This window comes from Gymnoscopelus microlampas (genome assembly GCF_963454915.1).
Source record: "Gymnoscopelus microlampas genome assembly, chromosome: 13".
NCBI lineage: Eukaryota > Metazoa > Chordata > Actinopteri > Myctophiformes > Myctophidae > Gymnoscopelus > Gymnoscopelus microlampas.
Window position 1 is genome coordinate 30,377,510 of NC_139950.1, and position 21,486 is coordinate 30,398,995.

General features: G+C 42.3%; 3 protein-coding genes across 3 annotated transcripts in view; 1 reads left to right on the plus strand and 2 right to left on the minus strand.

Moving 5' to 3' along the window:
* LOC311058184 (equilibrative nucleoside transporter 1-like) overlaps positions 1-9,453 on the minus strand; it is a 51,005-nt gene extending 41,552 nt beyond the window's left edge. The window contains exon 1 of the mRNA XM_084075544.1: positions 9,320-9,453. The gene's annotated coding sequence lies outside the window, so the exon portion shown is untranslated. The remainder of the gene's footprint in view (positions 1-9,319) is intronic.
* adss2 (adenylosuccinate synthase 2) overlaps positions 1-21,486 on the plus strand; it is a 463,865-nt gene that overhangs the window by 412,090 nt on the left and 30,289 nt on the right. The gene's annotated exons all lie outside the window — the stretch shown is intronic.
* Positions 15,352-20,716, minus strand: LOC311058245 (uncharacterized protein). Its single transcript, XM_084075615.1, has 2 exons — positions 20,483-20,716; positions 15,352-18,022 (listed from the first exon to the last, which is right to left on the minus strand). The coding sequence occupies exons 1-2, from the start codon at positions 20,664-20,666 to the stop codon at positions 17,025-17,027; spliced, it is 1,182 nt and encodes a 393-aa protein (XP_083931741.1). The 5' UTR covers positions 20,667-20,716; the 3' UTR covers positions 15,352-17,024.

Consider the following 21,486-nt stretch of genomic DNA (forward strand, 5'->3'; position numbering starts at 1 on the left):
GCCAACAGCTAGCTACATACAGGCTAACAACATAAAGAGTGGGACTGTACTGGACTTTATAAAGATGTGTGTGTATGTGCGCGCATGTTTATTTGTGTGCATGTGTGTGAATATCATCTTAAATCACTGCTTTGATCATTTCACCATGGTCAATATATTGTAGGAAATGCTATGATGACTCCCAGCTGCTGACATATCTTTGATCCAATTCCTATGTGCATTTTAACTATATATTTAGCTGTCATTGACTCATGGTGGGACACGACTGAGGCTCACATATAATCTCACTTACTCTGTCTGGATCCAATGCCTGTGACTTTGTGTCTTGGCCACTCCTAGGAAAGGATCCCCATCAAAATTCCTGACCATGGCCCACTGAGGCCTCACACATCCTGTTGGCTCATCCAGAAGCTGTCTGTCATTCTGTTGGCCAGGTCCAATATTAACGACAAACAGGCCAAAGCAACCAAGGACAAGAGTGCCGCCATTCTCATGTTTCCCTTGGCTTGCTTGCATCCATCGGCTATCCTGTTGAAACCTTCCCAAAAGCATTACTTCACTCCATGAGAGTCTGGAATCAATTCAGGAACAACTATGCTCGCTTTTAACAACCTTTTTACACCCTCAATGCTGGATGTAACATTTCACAGTCGGCAAAGGTCTCAAATATTTGAAAGATCTTTTCATAGACAACTCCTTTTGAAAGGGAGGGGTTCAGATTGTTATGATGAGTGCTTGGGAGGGAGCAGATAGGGGTTAAGTGTCCTCCTCAGGGACACTTCCGACACATAGCCGGGGCCGGGACGCATGCAGGGGATCTTCTGTTTCCCAAACGGCCTCTACACGGCCTCTACATTCAGCTATGGACGTCTTTTTCCAGGTGTGAAGGAATTTTGGCTTACAGCACAAGTAACATTTCTTTAGATTTCGGTAGGTCAGGCATCATGTGCAGGGTCCGGTTCCTCACTTTCCTCACCCTCAATAATTCCACCAGCTAAAGGGGGTTTCCATTCTCCATTATCTATCATGAAGTCGACTTCCCTCTGTTGACTGCTATTAAAATAGCCTGGAAACAAGATCTTGGTGTACCCCTCACCGAGGATATCTGGGATCATGTTCTTGTTTCAAATGTTTTTTTTATTGAGCAATATGTAAAACATACATGTAATTGTAATTCAATATGTATTATTTTCCTGTTGTTTACACAACAAACTAAAATAGATAAAGCAGCAATACAAAAAGTACAAAAATACATAACACAATCTGTCCCCTTCACCCATCTCATCCTAACTATACTCAACACAAATAACCCACTACATTTAGCTAAATTCTTAATCTGCAACTATCCAATCCCCACTAATGCTCTATACATTCACTTGAAATTATGCAACAAAACCAGCCTCTCATCAGAAATCAAATCAATTGACACACATGTTTTGTCACACAAAACCTTGGCAAAAGACACAATGAATCCCAACATGGATGCAAACCCCCCGGCAACTAAACATAGATCTAAGGCCTTTCCTTATTCGACAATGTGGAATTCCATTCTTGGACAATGCACACATCCTCTGTGTGTGCACATCATTCTCTTATGCACGATAAAGGGGTACACCGAAATCATATGTCTCAGGCAAAATTGGATACATTTACTGTGACAATAGTCTCACTTGAGCGAGGATGAAAATTGGTGTTTGACAGGTGACCCCCCAGGGTGGCAGTTTTTGGTGTTCCACCGGAAGAGGCAGGGCAAGGTCACACATGCGCATCAGAGGCATTGTAGCCAATGCATGCTGTGACGTCAGATGCGTCAATTTGAACTCACAGCTTCACACACTTCACATGCTTCAAAGCTGTCAACACGCCAGAACAGGACACTCCACCCATTTGCGCCCATGGAATGGAAGCGAACGAGGAAGCTGACATGCCGAAGTGCATGTGTGACTGTGCCCGTACCTGCCTAATGTCCACATTGTGGTCTCCTCCCTCCTAGACACAGCTGGACTAGAGTTCTCAACGGGCCTGAAAATGAAGTCCCGGCCCTAACTGGGCCCTAACTGGGCAGACCTGAACAGAGCCAGGCCCGAACAATTACCATAATTCTAGGCCAGGAAAACCCGAAAAGGTGTCATTGTGTGCTTAATGTCCTCAAAGTCACGCATCCAACAAGCTTTGAACTGAGCAGATTGGACCTTCCGTTCCAGAGATAATGGCCAAAACATTCACTTTCGCTGTTTGAGTTCTGGCCTTTTTTTTTCACCAACCACCAGCGTATCAAACTGTCCAGTTCTGCAACCCAGATCAAAATGAATGTTGGTTTCGCAGATTTGGTGCAAAAACAGGACAATAAATGTATTGGTATTGTTACTGTTTTGTAATTATTATTCTTTTTCTCATGTATTTTGTCATGTAACTTGGCAGCCTAATACAAAAACTGCTTTTGTCATGTAGACCGCTATCTCTCAACACACTACTGCCTTAAACATGTAATGTTAGTACAATGTAGGAATAAACACAGAAGCACCCGGGAGGAAGTGGACTATGAAAGGGGAGGAGTCAAACCGAGTTCCTGTTTTACACAAAAATGGAGGTGGTGCCCACAAAGGGGGAAAAAATATAGTTTTCCTTTTTTTTTAACCGAATGAGTTCCCAAGATTGTGTAGACCGTAGACAAAACAGTTTCACATTCTCTGTAGAAGGCACAATAACAAGGCTTAACAACAAACATCAATCATCATCCTGTGTTATTCAACCTCGATACTAAGGACAGCCCATTTTATATTCTTATTCTTCTTATTTAGTTTTAAAACCCTGAGGTAATGCAGAGTTATGTTCTAGTGTAACAAAAACAGTATTTGATTTGGCTTTAAATGCGGATTTGTGGGCAATTAGTTACAGGGATTGTCAGTGATAGTGTCTATAATGTGAATTGCTGGAAATGAAATGTTCATCTTTACTTGTCTGTAATGGTTCCAATAATACTAAATAACAAAGTGGCACACACACACACACACACACACACACACACACACACACACACACACACACACACACACACACACACACACACACACACACACACACACACACACACACACACACACACACGCACGCACGCACACACGCACGCACACACACACACACACACACACACACACACACACACACGCACACACAGCTAAAGAAGGCAAGCTACTGATAAAGGAGTACACCTTACTAATCTATCATATAATTCCCCTGAGCCTATGTTCAGTAGCATCGCTCTGTACAGTTTGGCTGGGGAGGGGGGGCTGTTAAGGGTTAAGTGACTTGCTCAGGGACACATAGACCGGGGCCGGAGGGTGCGCTGGTGACCTTGTGCTTACCAGGCGGTTTACCGATGCTCAAAATATCTCATCAGCAATGACTGTTGCTGATGCTGCGTTCATTTATGACCAGAGGTGGTTCTGTTTCATGATTCATTTAGTCATGAGCTATGATTTGTCTACCTTTGAGGGGACACACATATAAATACATATACATGCATTCAGACCGACAAACTCTGAGCTAGACTGCATGTTTTTTGGCTACACCGTAAAAAATCTCTTACAATCAAGTACAATAATATATTGATTGATCAATTGCGTGCCTAGGTCCAACAGTTATTTATGTTCTAGGTCCTATTCTTTATGTTCTCTAAAACCACATAATTTCCTCTTCTATTTCTAATATTCTCTATATTGTTAAGTAATTTCTCAGACACAAGATCCCTCTATTGCATGGTATAGTTTTTCTATTTATTCAGTTCAGAAAAAGTCTCAAAAGGTGAATGTTACTATGAAGGAAAAATGTATAATTGTGCAAACGGAATTAAGGGAATTACGGATGAATAGGAGTTCACTTCTTAATGCTAGCCTGGAATCCACTCTGATCCGATCCGTTCTGCGTTTTTTGTTTTCTCACTTCGCGTCTCAAAGTAAAAAAAAAAAAAAAAAAACACAGAACGGAGCGAATCAGTCTGGATTCCAGGCTAACTTAATGCTATACTTAACAGGTAGCATTTTGAGAGAGAAATTAATCCCTGCTGCTGTGTTTTTAAGAGGTCTGGACTTTTGGTCTTTCAAAAAATCTGTTCCTGCATTGGATGCAGCTCAAAGTGAACTTTACTCAGATATCTAGTTCGTCGCCATCCAACCTTCCTAGCCTGTGTTAAAAAAAAGTGACTTTGAGGACATTAAGCACATTATGACACTTTTTTTCGAAATTGAAATAAAACTAGACAAATTAATGAAAACTAAAAAAATCAAATCAAATAAAACTAAGTGCCAGGTCAGGTAGGTTATTGTGGGCCAGCAATGTTCGAAATTCACCTATCAGGATGGAATATGAAAATTAGTAATACTAGACCATACCCGGGCGACGCATGCGTGGGGGGATATGCGCACATGATCTGGCAACCCGGGAGGCAGTTCGTCCCATAGCTGGGCAGCCCCGTAACCATGGCGACATTGTTTGACACATAAACGCTAATAAGAAGCTGAGATTTGATGAAATTGAAAAAGGGGCTTCACAGTTAAGTTCAGATGGTAATGGTCAATGGCTGTGTGCAAAATCAGAGCAATTGGTCCAGCCAGTGAGGAGAACCGGGTAGCTTCACCTCCACTACTACAAACGCACAGAGGTTACTAGAATTATAGTAGGATAAAAACTAGAACCAGGAGACCTGGTACTGCCAGACCCCTAGTGGTTGAAATCTGAATGGCCGGACTTCGCATGACGTGTGTATCTGTCTGTGTATCTGTCTTCCCATTTATGCCATGGAGAAAAGAGGGACAAAAGAGGGATCCGTCTGTCTGTCTGTGTATCTGTCTTCCCATTTATTCCATATATGGAGAAAAGAGGGACAAAAGAGGGACGAAAGAGGGACGAAAGAGGGACAAAAGAGGGACAAAAGAGGGACAGACAAAGCCTCATGTAGGCCGACCTTCTGGGTCTGGCAACAAAAAATGTTTTACATAAGTCGGCCTCCTGGTGGCGCTATAAAAGGCAGATGTGAAAAATGCAGGCAAAGGTTTTTCCTTGGCTTCTAGGGATTGCTCATTGCACATACAAAGAAATTGCATGCTGTGTTCATGATAAGAGGTATTTTGTTCAAAACGGAGCACTCCTGCAAACTTTGGAAGCCAATCTTAGCCAATCAGGATGGAATATGAAAAATCTGAAAGCCTTATTTCGTTTAATGACTATAGAGATACTGTGCACCGATTTGCGTGATGTTTGGACAAAATCTGTAGGAGTACTGTCAAAAAATGTGTTTTGCAAAAATCTGCCTCTTCTGCTCTGGCATCCAGGGAGTGTGTGTGCACAGTTTCGCTGCGACCAAGCCACAACACACACACACACACACACACGGACGGGGCAGGGTGCAAAATAGTCTCGGACATGCACACATCAATTAAGTTACATATTATATGGCATGGCGGCACAATGTTTACATGTGTACACACACACACACACACACACACACACACACACACACACACACACACACACACACACACACACACACACACACACACACACACACACACACACACACACACACACACACACACACACACACACACACGTTGGTATTTGGCTCAATTGACGGTTCTTGACTGGTACCAGCACAGAGGCATGCCGTTCCTTGCACATCCTCCCATTTTCTCCCAAAAAATACTGGCTGCATCTACCACTCACAACTCACTTTTATTGAAGACCTAGGGTTAATTTCCTGCATGAGATCTTCTCAGCCAACAGGCTCTTTATCACTACCAAGGTCAGATAAAGGGCATGGAGCACAAACATGCCATTAGTCAAAAATGCTGCCTGGGAATAAGGGCAATATTGTCCCTTCACCTTAAATATTTTGGCTGCACTGAGCTGAACCACTAAGGATATCATGAGCCAGCCCTGGGGCAACACGTCTCAACAATAGCAATACTAAAACAGACCTGGGATTTGGCAACAGTCTTCTTTGGAAAGCCTAATGAATCTATATAGCCAATAGGGCTAAAGTTATTGCTGTCTCTTCAACTAAATTAAAATGCCAACGAACTGTGTGTTATTCAGTTTTTAACCATTTTTAATATGGTTCTGAACTTTGTATGACTAGACCTAGATCTACTTGGGAATGATGAAGTTGGGGATGATGCAAATTGCTCACCTACGTCGCACCACCGATCCGACCAATATGTCTGAAACATAGTGTCGGGGGCTTTGTCAGAGTACCTGTTGTACCTGTCTGTCCCTTGTGTGCCCATATATTATGGATATCTCTGTATCTGTCCGTCTACCTGTGTCCCTTATATGCCCATATATGGAGATCCACAATGTCATATTCCCATAGCCTGTACATTGGTATGCCCATATATGGGCAAATTTTTGGATCAGCGTTTCCGGACAACTGGATACCCTTATATGGACATTTTTCGGTCGGATCGGTGGCTCTGGACAACCGCATATCCGAATAACTCGGTGGTGGGCAGTACTGGGCACTGCACTCCCCCGTGTCCTCAGCACGCCAAGTTTTACGTCGGACGGTCCCATATGTGCACATGACCATACATTATATGCGCATAGCGGTCAATTCTGTGGCTCTGGACAACCGGATCTCCATATATGCCTATGACTCAGAGGCCTGCCCGCTTTCCCTCCCATTAGCAAATTTTAGTGCAACACACACAAAAAAATACTTATAAAATAAATATAAGAATAATGGCCATTATTTTATGAATAATATATTAAATAGAAAAGTAGGATAATCTCTTTATGTCAAGGTAACTACTTTTTGTGTGGCCAAGTGGCCAAGGAATTGCCTGTAAAATATGTTTGTGAGTGGTTCTGTCATTCAGTGTAAAGATTGTCATTCAGCGTAAAATATTTCATGACAGGAACTTTGTTATCCCTTGTTTTAACTAGTTTACAACATTTCAATAATGGTCTTCTTCTTTTCTGTCTTTCATTTTTTTGGGAGGTATTAAAAAGGTCTTAAAAGCCCTTAAATTGTCACTTTACTGTCATCTGGGGACCCAGCAGACAACACTAGAAGCCAGGAGGAGATGGGGATCTGTACCTCCTGTGCCACAGTGCCACCCAATCAAACAAAGTCAATATCTTACTAACTTACAGTAATAGTAAAGCAGAACCAGGAGTGCGTCGCATGGTTCACAATGGTGACGTCACGTCTCAGCTAAGTGCATTGCACTTACCTTCTGTGCATGTGTAACACCCCAGATTTGAACCCGGGTCTCCCGCTTGGGAAACCAAACATCTACCACTCAAGTCAAGAGGGAATCCCCCCTAGTCCACGGGACATTTTTGGGGTTCAGCCTGAGCTACTCTGCAACATTCACTCTCCTTTGTCCTCCCCTGGGACTGGGAAACCCGATCCGGGTCATGGCACAAAAGTAACACCCAAGATTCCAGCCCAGGTCTCCCATGTGGGAAACCAAACATCTACCATTAGACAAAGAGGGAATCCCCCTTGGCCTAGGCTTTTTTGGGCTTCAAGCTGAGCTACGCCGCTACACATGAACGGATAACCCATCAACTCAACACAACCATCTACCTCACCCAGTGACTCACCCACACCCAGGACCCCACCCTTGCAGCTCTGGCGTTCCTAATCTCTTCCCTGGTTCTCCTCTCCTTTCTCTGCCACTGCTGTCCTCAGCACCCGGTCCTCAAGCATAAGAACCCATGCAGTGTCCTGAGCCAAATATGTTTCTATAATTAGTTTTAGATTGAAAAAGGGGACAGACGTAAATGGGTAACACGATGCTGCATCAGCCAGCGGGCCCAGAGTTTCATCAGTGTGTATGTCACCTTGAGAATATCCAAAAAATTACATCTGTCTCAAAACTATATGTAAACCAGACAAGAAGTAGTTCTGTCTCTGTGTGTGTGTGTGTGTGTGTGTGTGTGTGTGTGTGTGTGTGTGTGTGTGTGTGTGTGTGTGTGTGTGTGTGTGTGTGTGTGTGTGTGTGTGTGTGTGTGTGTGTGTGTGTGTGTGTGTGTGTAACACGTTTAATGTGCAAGGAGGGAGATTGATAACTGATTGGATGGGGTAACATGTCCAGTAGAGCACAAACAAGGCCTACGAGAGCAGGCAGTTATAAAAAACCCAAGAAGACTTAAGACAGTCACCCACACCAACACAAACATATGCACATCACATCACATCACATCACACATTAGCCAACTTAGAAATGGTGTAGGGCAGGCCTATGTGAGTGTTTACATGATACGGAAGTGCTTGTTCAGTGGGGTCTATTCTTGGATCTCTTTCATGGTATTCCCTGCTGTGGTGTGTGTGTGTGTGTGTGTGTGTGTGTGTGTGTGTGTGTGTGTGTGTGTGTGTGTGTGTGTGTGTGTGTGTGTGTGTGTGTGTGTGTGTGTGTGTGTGTGTGTGTGTGTGTGTGTGTGTGTGTGTGTGTCTCACACTCTAACCCTGCTGTGAGACCCTGACTCAGTCAGATTGTGTATGAGTTTCAACTTCTGGCCCATGGCAAAGTTTACTCCAATCTGCAAGGTCATCTCTTTCAACTTCCTCAACAGCTATCACAACATGTAGCAGCCTATTTGTATCACCAAAACGACGCTTTAATGGAGGGAGGGAGAGAGAGACAGAGAGAGAGAGAGAGAGAGAGAGAGAGAGAGATAACACACGCACCTGTCATGTAGGCCAGTATAGTTTTCAGGCCGTGAACCCCCAAAATAATCATATTTGAACAGGGGACCACCCTGACAAGCACTTAGAATGTATGGGTTGAGGCATTACATTTTCAGTTCCAGGGATAGATATTGTGAAAATAGCAGATCGACAAGCTCGTATCGGCTATTTTCTTCTTTTTTTTTGTCTTTAAAAATGTCTCAAGTCCTTAAATTGTCGCTTCAGTGTCATCTGGGAACTCCCCCCCCCCCCCCCACACAATTATGTGGGGACCAACCGGGGGGTCCCGACCCACAGATTGAGAATCACTGACGTAGTCTTCAAGTTAATAACGCACTGCGATGTTGTGGCCGTTTGACCTTCAGATACGGTGTATGAAGTTCAGCTTGTCACCTTTTTTCTATCTGAGCTATAGCCTAATATATTGCCGCATCAGGAGGACACATGCTTGAAAACTGATACTGTAACCGTAATATTGAGCTGAGCAAACTGTTTGGCATGGCAAGAGGCACAGGCACAGCGACGCACCGCAGCTGTGTCAGCACAGCAATTATAGCACGAAACAAATGTGGTCTGCGTCCTTATATCGCCCACGTAAAACAGACATAGCCTACTCACACTTACCCACGTAAACTTTTCCCTGGAATGTCCTCACGTTTTCCACACCGCTTCATTGCGTATGAAACAAGCTGTCTGCGTACATTTTCCCTTCTCTATCGATGCAGTTGGTGACAAAACTCATGCTGCATTCATTCAGCGGGCAGCCAGCAAGCGCAGCACTGCAGTCTAGAGGGGGTTTCTGACTGAGCTGCTGTCAGTCAGTCCCCAAATTCAACACTTTCAAGGCAGGGGTCATCATCAATATATTCGCAAATGTGTCCGTGGCAAAGACTTGTTCTTCTCTGTGGCAAATTTTAGATTTTGTTTTTACGTATTAAACGTTATTTTGTTCTTATATAATAACGACCCAATTACAGAATGCCAGTCTCCAGGTTTTCTTCAGAATGTGTATGACACTGATTTACTATGACAATATGGCACATTAGGAGTCCACTAGTACAGACTTATTAGACTTTTCAAGGACCCCCATAACTCTGAGAGTGTTCAAATGGAACCAAATGGACTCGGACCGGGTCCATTTGGTTCCCTATCTACGTGTCCCTATCTATCTTGGTCCAAATGGTATTGTCATGATGGGACCGGGTCACCCGGTCCCATCATGACAATACCATTTGGACCAAGATCATTTGCCTCTCATTCTGAAGGTAACAACTCTTGAAGCTAGTTGAAGTAATGCACAATAGAATATAGTAGTGCCATACCATACAGGCCTACAGTATAAATATAGCTTGGCTTGGTTTGAGTTATAGTGTCACCCCAGGTCTCTGGGTCATGTGGGCTGTTGTGTACATTGAGACGTGCCCAGACTCACAAAGGCCACCAGACATAATAATCCTAAAGCAACTATTTTGGCTGTTATATATGTCACCACACAAACAAACAAACAAGCAAACACACAAGCAAGCAAACAAACAAACAAACAAACACACGCACGCACGCGCACGCACGCACGCACGCACGCACGCACGCACGCACGCGCACACACACACGGGCGGGGCGGGGGTGTTTTTGAAAACACCTCAGGCTGAATGGGAGAGTGGAAGAGATGTTGACATTTTTGCAGCAGTCAACCATCAAGCCCCATGCGGCTGTGTTCATGGCCTGCATGGCCTGCCGTGTCATCTCTCAACACCAGCACTCTTATCTCTTTGACTGTTCTCTAACCTCTCTCTCTCTCTCTCTCTCTCTCTCTCTCTCTCTCTCTCTCTCTCTCTCTCTCTCTCTCTCTCTCTCCTGTCCCATGGGAAAATTCCCACTGTCACCCTCCCACTTTCTTTTTTCTTTCCTCCGAGTAGAACGTTCACTCTCGCTGCACTTTTGCACCCCAACCTTCTATCCCCCACCACCATCCCCTCCATCTCAACTTCATTCCCCTACCTCGCAATCATTTTTAAATGTTGGTATTAGGTGCATTCTACTAGTATTTGTTATCGTGTTAAGGCTGCACCTGTAATGTGTTGCGTTGTTTTACAGTATATTGCTAACCTACACAAGTATAGTGGCGTTTGTAAGAGCCACTATGTGCAGTCACAGCTGCAATAACTCACAAGAAGTTTTGCAACTTTTTCCAGCATGAAAAGATTAGCCAACAATTTGTGCATACTGGGCATCGAAAAATGTAATAGTAAATAATGTTAATGTCAGGCTCTCTGCAAATGCAGTAAATGCATCCTGTATCTCAAGACTTCCATAAACAAATTACACTTGCATTTGTATTATGGACATACTATCTACTGACTAGGGCATCTCTAAAACAATCGGAGATTGCAGAAACGGAAGAGAAAACAGAGGCGTTTGTAAAAATAAAATCAATTCAATACAGAGAAAATAGGACATTGCTTCAATAAAAATTAAAAAAATAAAATAAAATAAACATATTTGTTCACCATAACTCCCACACCAGAGAGACATGTGCATGCCGGATGTATACCTCCCACTTCAGCAAGTGGATCAAATCCACTGTAGCAATAATTTGATTGATTCCAGACCACAACAGCATCCCTCGCCTCCATGTACAATTCTCTGGACCACCACACCCCAGCCTGGGCCAAAGTGCATTTGGAGTCCACTCAAATATTTCTCAGAGCTTGGCCTGTTTGGAGTCCTAGCTGGGTGGGTGCTGTTTATGAATAACTCAATAGTTGAGTTATGTAAGAGAGTGCCACCAGAATTCCTGATCCTTCCTGAAAAAGGATTCCTGCATGTCCTCTACATGTCATCATGTGCTTGTTTCTTTCTTTCTGGCTCTCTCCCACATACACACAGATGCTCCCACCCCCTGCCTTTAATCCAAAGTGACACAGCACAGTTTCTGGCCTGACCCAATTGAAGAAAATCCCTTCAATTCACTTCAATAATTAGCAAGTAACTTCATTTCACATAAGATTAACCTTTTTCCCCCTTCCCTCAGAAAGAAAGTGGGGCAGTCTGCCCAGACGGTTAGGACCTGTGTCAACCCATTCTGCTTAGCATGCCTCTTATGCCCCTTTAGCACATAATCTGGTTGCATAAAGGATAACCTAAACTAGTTTGGCCCAGAAAAGTTGAGTTATACCTTACTAGATAAGCTGATATGATCTTTTATCGACTGTGAGATACAGTAGATCTGAATCTTTGACCTATGTTTAGAATTAGTTTACCATTGAGACATCTAATTAAAAGAAGTTTCTTGGAGTTCCTAAACCCAGATTTGAGCTGGTATGTGGAAAACCATTCCCAGGGGTCAAGAGAGTGCTTGGTGGTGGTCTTGTGTCTATGGGAATGGATGTGTAACCAGATTTAAGACAATTGGTTTAGCATTTCGGCTGCAGGTTCACAAAGGTCAAGCGTCATGATTAGCCTTTTAACTTGTTCACAAACTAAAATCTGAAAGTTTCCAAACTGTCACATTCCTTGGGCTCCTGTTTTAAAGAGAGACCACCCGGGTCTTCTCCAATAAGTTTGGCTTTTTAGGGCTTTGTGGTCAGCCCCTTACCCAGTTCACAAGACCATTAATGAGCGGTTCAAAATTGGTGACATGAAGAGCTGCCTCACGCCTGAAAATATGAAAAATAGCACAGAACAATACTGTTGCCCAAAGTATCCTAGAGATTCTGGACAAAAAAAAAGAAATCTGTTAGGATTCACAGGTGGCTTCATACCAACCAACTAGGCAGCACCTGCCATGACAGTAATTTTAATTTATTTATTAACTTAAGTGTTAATCAAAAGCTATTTGTCTTTGTGAATAAATAAGGCTATGGATAATAAACAAATGATTGCGTTATCCAACCTTGTACAATGCCAAATATATCATCTTTTTACAGATATTAGGTCCATAGTACAAAATAAAAAGGAACATAACAGACATACAGAAGGAATATGAGACAATAACACATACATAAATAAAAAGTACACTACTGTACTTTTTATAAATAAGCAAACACTACTGCTGGCTGCTGAGTCAGCACAGGGTTTGTTAGAGCCACTATGATGCTGTTACTAGACACATCGAAGCGCAGCATAAAATTGTGCATCAATTGTCTCAACAGTGCCTCACAAGTGGGCACACCAACAGAAGTAAACAACTGACTGGCACTATGCCACCTGGGGACAAGTAGCAGCAACTTCATGGCATCATTGAATGTCACTCTGAGCCTCTGTATACTTTTCACTCTGTAGGAGGACCAGAGATGAGCCGTATACAGGGGGTGACATAAACTCTGAACAGTGCACATTATTTTTTAAGGTATGTTTTTGGGCTATTCTATCTTTATTTATAGGTATAGTGGAGATGGACAGGAAACAGGGAGAGAGAGACGGGGAGAGACACAAAGCAAAGTTTGTCAGGAACGGGACCTGAACCCGCGACGCACTGTCAGGCCACACTGGAGTCCAGGTGCCCGGACCACAGTGCACATATAACATTTACACATAGAGAATTTCGACAGAAGTATGTTGGCCAGGGCATACATTTTAAGACACTGATGGTACATGTCACTATCTTCCCTGAGATCATCCGTGAGGATATGTCCAGGATATTTTATTTCTCCAGACATTTACAAAGAGGTACAGTATCTGAGAGATAAAGAGAGATCTGAGAGACAAATTTGATTTCTTGTCCTCTCTAGATCTCACAATCATTATACTTCTTTTTTTGGCATTATATTCAATGTTATGTTCTTTCCAATACTGTGTGAGCACAGAAACAAAGAGAGCAACCACTATGGTCTGTAACCCTGTGATGCTTGACTATGCTGATGCAAATAACATTAATGCACTGTTTTTCATGCACTAGACCGGTGGTTCTCCCCATAAGAGAAGACTCCAATAAGGGACCTGGAGTCCCTTATTCATGAAAACACAACTCTTAACTCAGTGAGTAACTTTACAGCCATATAGGGAACACAATGTAGCCTACATCAAGTACCAGAGCAGATGGGTGCATCTGAAGTAAACAATGGCTGCATGAATTCTTTTACAGCCAGATAAATGGCTGGCTCCTGACATCTGCTGGTATCTCATACTAGATACAGCTACTGGCCAGAATCATGTGTACACCACAGTCAGTGAATTCATGATTGTTGCATTTGTGTTCAGACTCTCCACCAAACAGATTACTTCAGACTACAACAGACTGCAACAGACTGGTAATCTGTTGGCAAAAGTTGGTATTTAGTTCAGCACTGTCGGCCGATGTGCCCATTGTTGTGCTAATGCCTGCCAGTGTTGCCAGGTCTGCTTATTATAAGCGACTTTAGGCTTGTTTCCTTGTAAAGTCGCTTGTAAATATTATTAGTTGCTGGTTCCTTAAGGTGTAGCAGTTAGGATTTCACCCAGGGGGCGTTGGTTCGACTCCCGGTATGGGAACACAATTGGGAGGCCATAGCGCATAGTGGGTAGAGAGGCCATCTGGTAATCAGTGTCAGTGTCAGTGTCAGCGGTTCACCAGCCCCTGTAACCATCTGTACAGCCGTCAGCTGGGTGAAGCTGGAAATTGTGTCACTCACTCATACAAGTATGTGCAGTGAAATGTTAGTGATAACCATATATAGAACAAAACAAGATGGAACAAGTTATAGTACAGGTACAACTTTAGCAGTAGTAACAGTAATAAAGTGAAAAGTTTGCAGTGTGTAAGTGCAGAACATTTTAAAATAACCTTATTTACATATAATCTCTCTGATTCTCTCTCCCTCTATCAGTCTCTCTATATATTTATAGTATACATATATATATATACACACCGTATATATGTATATGTGTAGATTAACAAGACCAGGAGACCTGGTTCTGCCAGACCCAGGCTAAGCCGGACTTCACATGACGTGTCAGCCTGTGTCTATGCCCATGTATGGACGAAAGGGGGACAGACTTTTCTGGCTGGGACCTAAGGACAAACGGACGGGGCCATGTTTTTTGCCCATGTATGGAGAAAACAGGTACAAAACATGCCCATGTATGGACGACAGGGGGACAGACTTTTCTGGCTGGGACCTAAGGACAAATGGACATGCCCATGTATGGACAAAACAGATACAGAGCCTCGTGTAAGCCATACCCTTCGGGTCTGGCAAAAATATACAGGCAACAGAAAATACTGAATATAATGGGAGAACAACTTTGCAACCAGGATATATATATTACAAAAATACAGTATGTGCAGGAGATGTGCAAGAGATATGACCAAAAAAAAGGGTAAAAGCTTTGTGTGTTCTGTTCTCTTGAGTATTTGCAGATTAACAGAGTCCTGCAGGGATGGGAGGGTCTCCTGTAGGTCTAAGCTTGGGGTTAAGGCAAAGCAAACAACTTTTTAGGTCACGGTTTTGGTAGCTCTAAGTGACAAGATGACCCATGCGAACAGACGAGAATGCCCATAAGTCAGACAACACTGTGTGATCCCTGGTGAAACATTAGGGAGCCCTGTGCTCTGAGGGCTGTTTTAAGCCCCTGTAACCCTCTGCAGAACTCTAAAGCATATGGAACAAAATAAGGAGAGAAGGGGAGAAGGAAGCAAAGGACAGAGGCAAATAATTCATGCAACTTTATTATACACAAAATGTAACAATACATTTTCACAGAATATATTTTCTTGAAAAAGGCGGCAGTATAGAAGCTACCAGCCATTAGCAGTTGAATCTCCTGATTAGAATGGCACATCTAATTCTCAAACTAGCTATACTGTAGTTGTAGTTGTAAAAGCCCAATATGGGGCCCTGATGGCCTGGCAGTTAAGGCGCATACCACATATAGGGTAGGCTCTACTACAGCCTTGACAGCAAGTCGCGGGTTCGATTCCCTGGCCCGATGGCCTTTGCTGCGTGTCTCTCTCCCCGTTTCCTGTCACTCTCTCTACTGAATAAAGGCAGAAAAAGACCCCAAAATATCTTTAAAGGCCTAATACAGCAGTAACTATTGCAGTGCGTCTTGATTGTGTTGAACCAAGCCAGGGTAGCATGGTGGCTCAATGCTTAACACATTTGTGTCACAGCAAAAGGTCCTGCGTTCACATTGACCAGAGAAGACTGTGGCCTTTCTGTGTTTGCATATTCTCCCCGCGTTGACGTGGGGACCAGAATTGAGTCAATGTTGGCTCAAACATCATTAGATGGTTAATAATGGATGTTTTAATTTTATTTTTTATTGTATCCATGAGCTTTTATCCATGGCTATCAAATGCATTATAAAACACAATAATGTAAATGTATCAAGAAACAACAGAGATTTAGTGTGTGCAATTACCTATCTCAAGGTAGTTTTAAGTCTCTAAAAGTGTATGTTCATACTCCTCAGAAGTCTAACCATCCAGGGCAGGTTTTATGCCAGACCACCAGTATGGTCCTTTAAGTTACTCGCCTGGTTAAATAAATGTTAATTAAAGCAAAAAAGAAATTGAGTATTGAGTATAAAGGATATTTTTTTCTTCTGTTGTTGAAAATGGTCCAACTTTCCAGTAGACACAGTGATTTGTGAGTGTGTTAAGAGGATTTATATTGTAAGACAGGGACCAACAGTTTAAGTTTTTGTCTTGCTTCTCCAAATTCTAGAATTTTAGAATTACATTATACTTAAAATAGTACCTCAGATTTATTGCTGCCCAATTTTTTATACATTGTTGGATGTTATCTCCCTTTACACAATAAAAAAAAACATACCTTCTAACCTTTTGCAAAAAGGCCTTCTCTGTTTTCTTCCATTTTGAATTATCTTATTTAAAGCCTCTCTGAAATGCTTCTTGAATTGATTATTTTAATCATTTGCATTGTCTTCCATTTTTTACCATACAGTACTTTCCTAATTTCAATGTATATGTTTACAGGAACCACTAATTCATAAACAACTATTTTCTCCCAATCTTTGTCTTTGACATTTCCCACCATATCACTGCAACTGTGCAACATGCTATTGTATAGTATTAGTACTGTATAAGCTCCAACACTTGGCATTAAAGCTGTAGCACTTCAAGCCAACAGTTAATAACAAACATTAAAGGGCAAATTTGCTTTATATATAATCTGTCCTACATCCTGTCATTCTATTGAGGACATGCACAAATTTGACATAAAACTGCCCAATGTGTTCCAAGTGTTGAGAGCTTGCTCTCAACAGTGTTGGAAAATCTCATCCAGCCTACCAAAAACGGAGAAAGAGCTTGACACACAGAACACATTGGGTAATAGAACGATAGGGTTCAGGTCCCCTTAAAGCAGCCCTTTAATACTGTATATGTTCATCTTGTTTTACTGTGAGTCATTAAATGGTACTTAAGGTGTACACTTTGAATAAAGTCTCTGCCACAGACTTCACACTTGTAGGGTCTCTCTCCCGTGTGGGTCCTCATGTGCTTCTTCAAATGCCCGCTGTGGGTAAAGGCTTTATGGCACAAAGAGCAGCAGTAGGGTTTCTCCCCTGTATGAATCCTCATGTGTATTTTCAGATCCCCGCTCCGGCTACATTCTTTGCCACAAACAGGACAGCCATGCAATTTCACCCCTACATGACTGGCCATGTGATCAGTCAAAGCAGTGACGCTGAGGAAACGTCTGTTGCACACTTGACAAATTCTCGTGTCCATGTGAGATTTAACGTGGGCCGCGAGATTGGCCGTGGATTCAAAATTGTTTCCACACACGCCACAAAGGACCTCGCCGTAATTTGAATGTATGCGATTAACATGGTTCACCAAGTACCGTTTATAGGAGAAAGACTTCCCGCACAAATGGCAACAATGATTAGACGTGGCCGACCTACCGATGGGCAACTCCACCAATTTGCTGGCCGTGCCAGGAGTCCTCTGTCCATTCACTGTCTGAGCTTGCGCCAAAGATTGATTTAGACTTGATGGCGACATTGGCGAGTACTCAATCTCACAATCACCGTTTTGAATATGGGGTTGAGAAGCGGCAGACAATGGCTGCAGTGAGTACCGTATCATTTCAGTTTCCTGCATCTCATGAAGCTGCCCTTGATTTTCATAGTTTGACATGAGAGGTGGCAAAGATTGAGTTGTTTCCGGTTCATTTTTCACTGAAGCAGAGAGGTAGAGGGGTGTAGCTTCCCTAACCTCTTGAAGGGGCTCTCCCTGCTCACTGCACCAGATGTCCTGATGTTCCTCTTTCACGTGAGGAGGATCTGGAGATCTCTGGGGTGATCTGGGGCTCTGCTCCTGCTCACAATGTTGCTCTTCAGGGAAGACCTCATCTTTACAGACAGAGACCTGAGAGGAGCCTGGTGAGAGTGAGAGAGAGAGAAAGAGGCCTTAGCATTTCTAACAATATAAACTTCTGGATTTAAGTTATTATCATCACTACAGAAAAGTCTTTGGTCTGTGCATATAATTAGACATTTTATATAAGTATAACATTATAGAGCAACCTCCTTTGGATATAATGGTCAGAAACCTGCCTGTCTAGGCTAAATACTGACTGGCGCCACCAGTGGTTCATTACAGTTTTAAATTCTGGTATACATTTTATTAACAAAAACGTTGCTTCACATCATAGGGATTTGTGTGAACAACCATGTGGGGAAAATGTATTTTATCACGTAATCAAAGAGAAAATAAATGAACAGCCTGTATTAACAGATCTGATTTGTGGTTTAAACCTGTCATGCAGAAACTATATTTGACACTGGATCCCCTGCCAACATCGACAAAGTTCATCCTCATAATTCTCCTTTCAAAGATCCCAAAGACTTTAGGGCTGTGGGCTTTAAATTAAATGGTAAACCCATAAATGTTTTTGTCTTACTGACCCACTGCTATACATAGAAAAGTGATTGACAGGGGCTGCCTGCTTAGAAGCAGATCCTGTGAATTGCTGCCCTCTGTAGGAAATTAATGGCTGTATCAATCAATCATCTGTTTTTACGTCCGGAGACCCCTGTCCAGGACAGGCTTCAGACGTGCCTCCGATCTGAACCCTTTTGATTTGGCATAAGGAACCCGTCGACTAGAGGCAGGGTTCCAACCCACAACCTTCCGCATGAAAGGCGTATGCTCTAACCGCTACACTGGGGCTTTTTACAGTACAGTTGTACAGTTGCCACAACTCTTAGCAGATGTGACAGTGGTACTGTACTGCCCTCTTTCCAGTTAGTCCTTTCTGGCAGGTGGTGGGCACTAACACACAAGCTGGTGTGGTGAAATAAGTGCCGAAGATGTGGCGCGTTTTTCATTGTGAATATTCAAATGGGCTGTGAGGCTCACCACAGAAATAAAACTGTCTCTTACTGCACATGCTGCAAACCATCCCTCTCTCTTCCGCGTGGGATGCATTATAAAAGATCCTTTGTGTTTAAATAACTTCCCACACACTTTGCTGCAGAAATAAGTCTCTATTGTGTGATTTCTTTATTGCGGTGAGAGACCATCCGCTCTGTGTCTCCGTCAGCCTACTGGGTTCTGAATGTGATGCTACAGGGGCAGAGTTGGATCTTGCTCACCATCGCTTAGAGGAAAAGTACAAAAAGTACAAAAGTACAAAAATGTTTGAAAATAGCAGATCTACAAGCTCACAAAGTGTGTGAGCTTGAAGATGTTCAAATAGCCTATGTATAAAATAAGGCTGAAGTGGTTAATGTATGTTTTATAATAATATAATAATTTATATCTACAAAGTAACTTAAGTTTTCAATACTTCTACTCCACTACATCTCAGAGGCAAATATTGTGCTTTTACTCCTGTTACCAAGGCGACGATGACGATGGGACAGTCGTCCCAATTAAGGACACAACGCCAGTGTGATGTCACCCTAAGATCATACGACTAACGACACCATGTCCCACCCATAAGTACAGCGGAACGCGGGAGCGGCCGCAGACCTGCTGTACCATAACGAACCGAAGAATACTTGGAGACTTGAGATAGAACTATTCCTAGTGGAGTTATTCCTAGAAGACCTAGTTCTCATAATATCTCATAGCTGGCTGAGCCGCTCGTCTCAGCCCCAAACCAAGCCATATTGCTTGCGACAGTCCCAGGAGCCAGCAGTACCTACAGAATAATACAGTCCTTTAATAATATATCGAAGTTATAGCAGAGTCCTCTGTTATACTCCACTACAATTATTTGAAAACGTTAGTTACTAGTTACGTTGCAGATATACATAATCATACTATACAACATGCATTAACCACTTCAGCCCTATTTTATACTTAGGCTATTTGAAAATAGCCTATGAAAAGTTTGTTGTGAGCTTGTAGATCTGCTATTTTCAAAAATGTTAGTACTTTTACTTTTGGCACTTAAACTATATTTTGATGGAAATACTTTTGTACTTGTACCCAAGAAACATTTTGAACACATGCCTTTTACTTGTAACAGGGTATTTTTATATTGTGGTACTGCTACTTACCTAAGTAAAATATCTGAGTAGTTCTTCCACCACAGACCGTAACTACTGTTAACAGGCAGGCATTGCTTCATTTAAATACCTACTTACTACATAATGACTGGATCGATAGTCAATGTCTTCATAATGTCTGCATTTTGTCACAATGTAGCCCAAATCCATGTCTTCTGTCTAGGATTACTGAAATCAACTCGTAAAAGGCCAAAGGGGGATAACAGAGGTAGTAGATGTTTGCACTGTTGAAATAGGCATTTAAACTAAAAACATGTAACCGCTAAATTAATCGTAATTTATAATTTGATACATTGCTGCATCGGCCAAATGTAGACTTACCTGCTGCTGTTTGCAGAACACTCTGGGTTAACAGCAGCTTTCTTTGACGTTCAATCTCTTGTTTAGACCGAAAAAGCTCATTTTCATACTCTATTATCGTCCTCTCAAAAGCTCCAAATATCTCCACGGCAGTGGCTGTCAGTCGCTCGTTGACAAATGCTTTCAGTATTGCAGTTTTAGACATTTCGACGCGTATTAATGTTGTGCTTTTTGGCAGAAAAAAAAAACCTTAACCGTCCCGGAACCAGGAATTAGTACCGGAAGATAAATAAATGAGCCCGAATGTGTGTGTTACACGAACATTAGTCCCGCGAGGCAGACTGTTGCCTTGCCTCCCACAATTTTCAAATGCCCAGTGGTGGAAGGTAACTAAGTACATTTACTTAAATACTGTACTTAACCACTTCAGAACTATATATATTTCGGCTATTTGACACAAGACTTTTACTTTAACAGAGTATTTCTACATTATTATTATTGATACTTTTACTTAACGTTTTAGTAAAACATGTGAGTACTTTTTCCACCACTGCAAATGCTTCTGAGATTGTGGAATAGTTCTTCTGGCTACACGAGACTGCACGTACATTAGTGACACAGGGGCTTCCTTGGAAATGGGTATTTCTCGGGAAAACGTTTCCCTCTGGGCCCGAGTAGTCACCGTTTGTGATAGGTCACCAATGTCAGTGCAACGTTGTATTTTGCTCTTTCGCTGAACTAACGATGGGACTAACGGGATGCTGCCCTCTACAGTCGTTAGTGCGCATAACTGATTGGTTTAATGGTAAATGGGGTCGATTCATTCGATTTATTATATTTAATTATTATTTAAACATTTAAAAAACTGACAGAAGCCTCACAGCAGAAATGCACAGGCTGCCTGTTTATTTCTTAATCGGTTAACATTAATAAGTATATACTTACCTTACGTGTGTGTGTGTGTATATATACATTTAACATATACATATACATTTTAATTTCAATAGGAGAGTTAGTTACCCATA

Bases quoted from the DNA above. Each gene is read 5' to 3' on its own strand.
- LOC311058245 (XM_084075615.1), bottom strand. From the start codon at position 20,666: ATGTCTAAAACTGCAATACTGAAAGCATTTGTCAACGAGCGACTGACA. The intron at 18,023-20,482 runs GTAAGTCTACAT...CACTCTCACCAG, and splicing joins TGTTCTGCAAACAGCAGCAG to GCTCCTCTCAGGTCTCTGTC.